The sequence below is a fragment of the Penaeus monodon genome, chromosome 42 (genome assembly GCF_015228065.2).
Source record: "Penaeus monodon isolate SGIC_2016 chromosome 42, NSTDA_Pmon_1, whole genome shotgun sequence".
NCBI lineage: Eukaryota > Metazoa > Arthropoda > Malacostraca > Decapoda > Penaeidae > Penaeus > Penaeus monodon.
Window position 1 is genome coordinate 7,259,126 of NC_051427.1, and position 4,140 is coordinate 7,263,265.

Below are 4,140 nucleotides of genomic sequence, written 5' to 3' on the forward strand. Positions count from 1 at the left end.
CCCCTCTCTCTTCCCTTTCTCCTCCCTTCTTTCTCTCTCTTTCTCTCCCCCCCCTTTTCTCTCTCCCCCTTTTCTCTCTCTCTCTTTTTCTCTCTCTCTCTCCTCTCTCTCTCTCTTTTCTCTCTCTTCTTTCTCTCTCCCTTTTCTTTTCTCTCCCCCTTTTTCTTTTCCCCCTTTCTTCCTCCCCTTTTCTCTCTCTCCCCCCTTTCTCCTCTCCCCTTTCTCCTCTCTCCCTTTCCTCTCTTCCCTTTTCTCCCCTCTTTTTCCCTCTCTCTCTCTTCTCTCTCTCTCCTCTCTCTCTCATCTTATCTCTCTCTCTCTCTCTCTCACACACACAAACACATGTGTAAAAATACATATTGCTTTTACATTCAGTTTTGCAGTATGTTTTACTTATATAATTTCATAGGTGTAATTAGTAGACTCTGTTTGAATATATATTGTTTTGACACGGCAATGTTAGAATAATTTTACATTTTTCTCAGAGCTTTCTTTTATCAGTATGGATACCCATATATTTAATTCACAGAACTTCAAAGAGAGGAATGAAAAAAGGCGAATTGGACTTCAGATCTCAAGTCTTTGGATGAGCAAATTTGCACTCGAGAGTATGTATCATGTTCTTCATTTGTTTCTTTTCTCTTTTATCTCATTCTCTGCCTACTCTCCCATTGTTATCATATCCTCCTCACCCTCATTTTTTTACTCCTTCCAACCCCATCTCTCTCTCTCTTTTTTCTATTGACAAGCATTACTCCTATCATCACCTTTACCACCACGACTATTTTAACCCTCATATACTTGTATGAAATTACACTGACTTTGGTATAGCATTCCTATTATGTATCTGTAGCTTATTGAATAAGAAAGCAACTTGCCTTTAACATTTTTTATTGTAATCACTTGTATATCATCCTTCTCATGGTCCCTATGTCTCTCATTTCCCACAGGTATTTGTATAATTTCTCTCAACAGGCGACTAGGCAGCTTGGATCCAAATCTCCCCCATAACTCGGAGCAGATGAAATGCAAGAGAGCTGCGCAGGACCTCTTGAGATGCAATTTCGAGTGTGAAGAAGATCTCACGTGGAAAATTTACCCAACCAAAACTTCCAAGACGTTACAAGAGTCTTTGAAGACGCTGACAGAGTAACTATCTACTATCTATCATGATTGAGTTTGTATGATTTTATCTCTTTGTTCTTTTTTTTTTCCTCTTCTTCTTCTTCATCTTCTTTATTTCTTCTTCTTTTTGTTTGTGTTTTATTTTTCCTCATTTTCTTCCTCCTCCTCTTCTTCTTCTTCTTCTTCTTTTTATTATTATTATTATCATTATTATTATTATTTTATTATTATTATTATTATTATTATTATTATTATTATTATTATTATTATTCATCTCTTTTCTTCTACTTCATCTTCTTTTTTTTCTTCTTTTTCTTTATCTTCTTTATCTTCTTGTTCTTGTTCTTGTTCTTGTTCTTGTTCTTGTTCTTCTTCATCTCCTTCTCCTTCTTCTTCTTCTTCTTCTTCTTCTTCTTCTTCTCCTCCTCCTCCTCCTCCTCCTCCTCCTCCTCCTCCTCCTCCTCCTTCTTCTTCTTCTTCTTTCTCTTCCTCACCTTCTTTACTTCTTTCTTTTCTTTCCATTAATTTCTGGTACTTACAGCTGAAGTGATATAACTTTCCACTATATGTGAAACTGAAATACTAAGCATATGTTTGACTTACTATCTATAAGATATGAAAATCCAGCTGTCTGTTACAGAGTGTGTGACAGGACACTCTGGGAGTTCAAAGAGGGGATAGAAGAAAGGAACGCGAGAGACCCCGATCGCAGACTCAACATGGTTGAACAACTGTTACTGGATCAGGAACTCTCACACCAGGACATTGTCACCTTCATGACTGATCTCCTACCTGGCGGATCGGAGACAGTTAGTTTACTTGAAGATTTTGTTTTTTTTATATCTTATTTTATCATCCCTTGTGGTTGAGGAGGCTGTGAGAAGATCAGGCTGCTTTTAGCCAGTTTTAATTATTACTCTTTCATTCAAGCTTACTGGAAAAGGGAGATATCTTATGCATTTTGATGTTACAAGCCTCACAAATTATAAAGGCTGACATTTCATATACTTTATATATTTAGCAAGATTAGGGTGCTTATACTGTTAGTAGAGGCATGTGTAAGTCAAAAGAAAGTGTTCTATTTCCTTATGATAGATCCATAATCTTGTCCCCCCCCCCCCACAAATCACAACGTAACACAATCATACTGTAATATATTTCTGATTATTTTCCCCAGAATGCATGTAATAAGTTGAGATACCACCAACTCTTGACTGAAAGTTCACAATAGTGTGGAAGATCTCCCACCCTCTCCCTCCTTTCAGACAACCAGTACTCTTATAGTGCTCTTATATCTCCTGGCCAAATACCCACAAGTTCAAGCCAAAGACCAAGAGGAGGTTGATCGTGTGCTTGGAAGGGACTCTAGCCCAATCACTGCGAAGCAAGTCAATCAGTTGTCTCATATCAGAGCAACAATGAAAGAAAGCTTTAGGTAGGTTATTTATAAGGTTTATTGTGAGCCCTCTCTGTTTTGATTTTCCTTCCTCTAAGATCACTTTTTATAGCAATAATGATATACCTTATTATGGTACAACTTCAATGTCTTGTCACTGAGATGTTGTTCTGCCAAATGTGTCAGAGGTGCAATTCAAAGGCTGTTGTCCATGTCAGTTGAAGACTTTATTGATGCCATTCTTCAGTTCATTGCAGATTTCTTTGATGCAGTTCATGTCAAGGCTAATTCAAGGCTATTCAAGCATTGCTGTGATCAACAGATTGCAGAAATAGTTCACTATCTTGCATGAAGTCAAGTGCAACACCCTGTCCTGCAGTAAAAATGTCATTTTCATTGAAATTGCTAAGACTTTTTAGTCAATAGCAAATTATAAAAACTTGCATTCTTTCAGTTATCCTTTTCCCTATAACAGCCTCTTGAAGATCTTTCCTGTAGTTTTCTTTTCAAAATAGATAAAGTTGCTTTCATATAGTAGTAACTAGTATGAGAGGTTTATTAGAACTGAAAGCAATTTTGTATATCCTGCAGACTGTTACCACCTGTTGTAGGTACAAATAGGGTACTACAGAATGATATAAAAATCAGGGTATTAAATGCTTGAACTAATAAATGTAATGCCCTTAAGATTCTGATAATTGATAAATGATAACTATGAAAGATTTAAACAGCTTACTAACAGGATCTTGTTTCACACAGTGGAATTGTCTAATGGTGGGTGCTGTCTCTGCCTTGGATGAGTCACAGTTCGCTCAGCCACAAGACTTTGTCCCTGATCGCTGGCTGCAACATCGTCCCCTGGGCCAGATCCATCCTTATGCCTCACTGCCATTTTCACATGGAACGCGCATGTGCATTGGTATTCGCATCATGGAACAGATTCCGTCTATTTTCATAGCATGGGTGAGCCGTAATTTTAACTTGTGGGTTCGTGTAGGTAATCTTGTAACATCTTTGTTAAGTGAGCATGAAGTCATTGATCCTTCTCAATTTTGTAGAGACTTTAATTTTCTGAATGAAAGTCATGATCTGTTTTTTTTTTTAATAGTTTCAGTTACGATAATTGACTTTTAGTGTATTTGTGAACATCTGCAGAACATCTGACCTGACATACACACATGCGCACACACACACAAACAGACACACATACACACACACACACACACACACACACACACACACACACACAACACACACACACACACACACACACACACACACACACACACACACACACACATACACACATATATATACATATATATATTTGTATATAAATATACCTATATGTACATATATATTATATATATTATATAATAAAATATATTTATATATTTTATATATATATATATATATAAAATATATATATATATGCATATATATATATATATATATATAATATAATATATATATATATGTATATATATATATATTATATATATATATATATATATATGTATATAATATATATATATATATATATATATGTATATATATAGATATATATAAATAATATTATAATTATATATATATATATAAAAATATATATATATATATAT

At 35.1% G+C, this 4,140-nt stretch overlaps 2 protein-coding genes across 2 annotated transcripts in view; one reads left to right on the plus strand and one right to left on the minus strand.

The window, feature by feature from the left end:
• Nucleotides 1-4,140, minus strand: part of LOC119599104 — a 68,446-nt gene that overhangs the window by 40,956 nt on the left and 23,350 nt on the right. The window lies entirely within an intron of this gene.
• On the plus strand, nucleotides 532-3,474 carry LOC119599468 (probable cytochrome P450 4d14). The gene is made up of 5 exons (XM_037949257.1): nucleotides 532-608; nucleotides 951-1,149; nucleotides 1,766-1,934; nucleotides 2,391-2,560; nucleotides 3,281-3,474. Exons 1-5 carry the CDS (start codon nucleotides 587-589, stop codon nucleotides 3,291-3,293), a joined length of 573 nt encoding a protein of 190 aa, XP_037805185.1. The 5' UTR covers nucleotides 532-586; the 3' UTR covers nucleotides 3,294-3,474.

Bases quoted from the DNA above. Each gene is read 5' to 3' on its own strand.
- LOC119599468 (XM_037949257.1), top strand. From the start codon at position 587: ATGAGCAAATTTGCACTCGAGA. The intron at 1,150-1,765 runs GTAACTATCTAC...TGTCTGTTACAG, and splicing joins TCTTTGAAGACGCTGACAGA to AGTGTGTGACAGGACACTCT. The intron at 1,935-2,390 runs GTTAGTTTACTT...CCCTCCTTTCAG, and splicing joins TACCTGGCGGATCGGAGACA to ACAACCAGTACTCTTATAGT.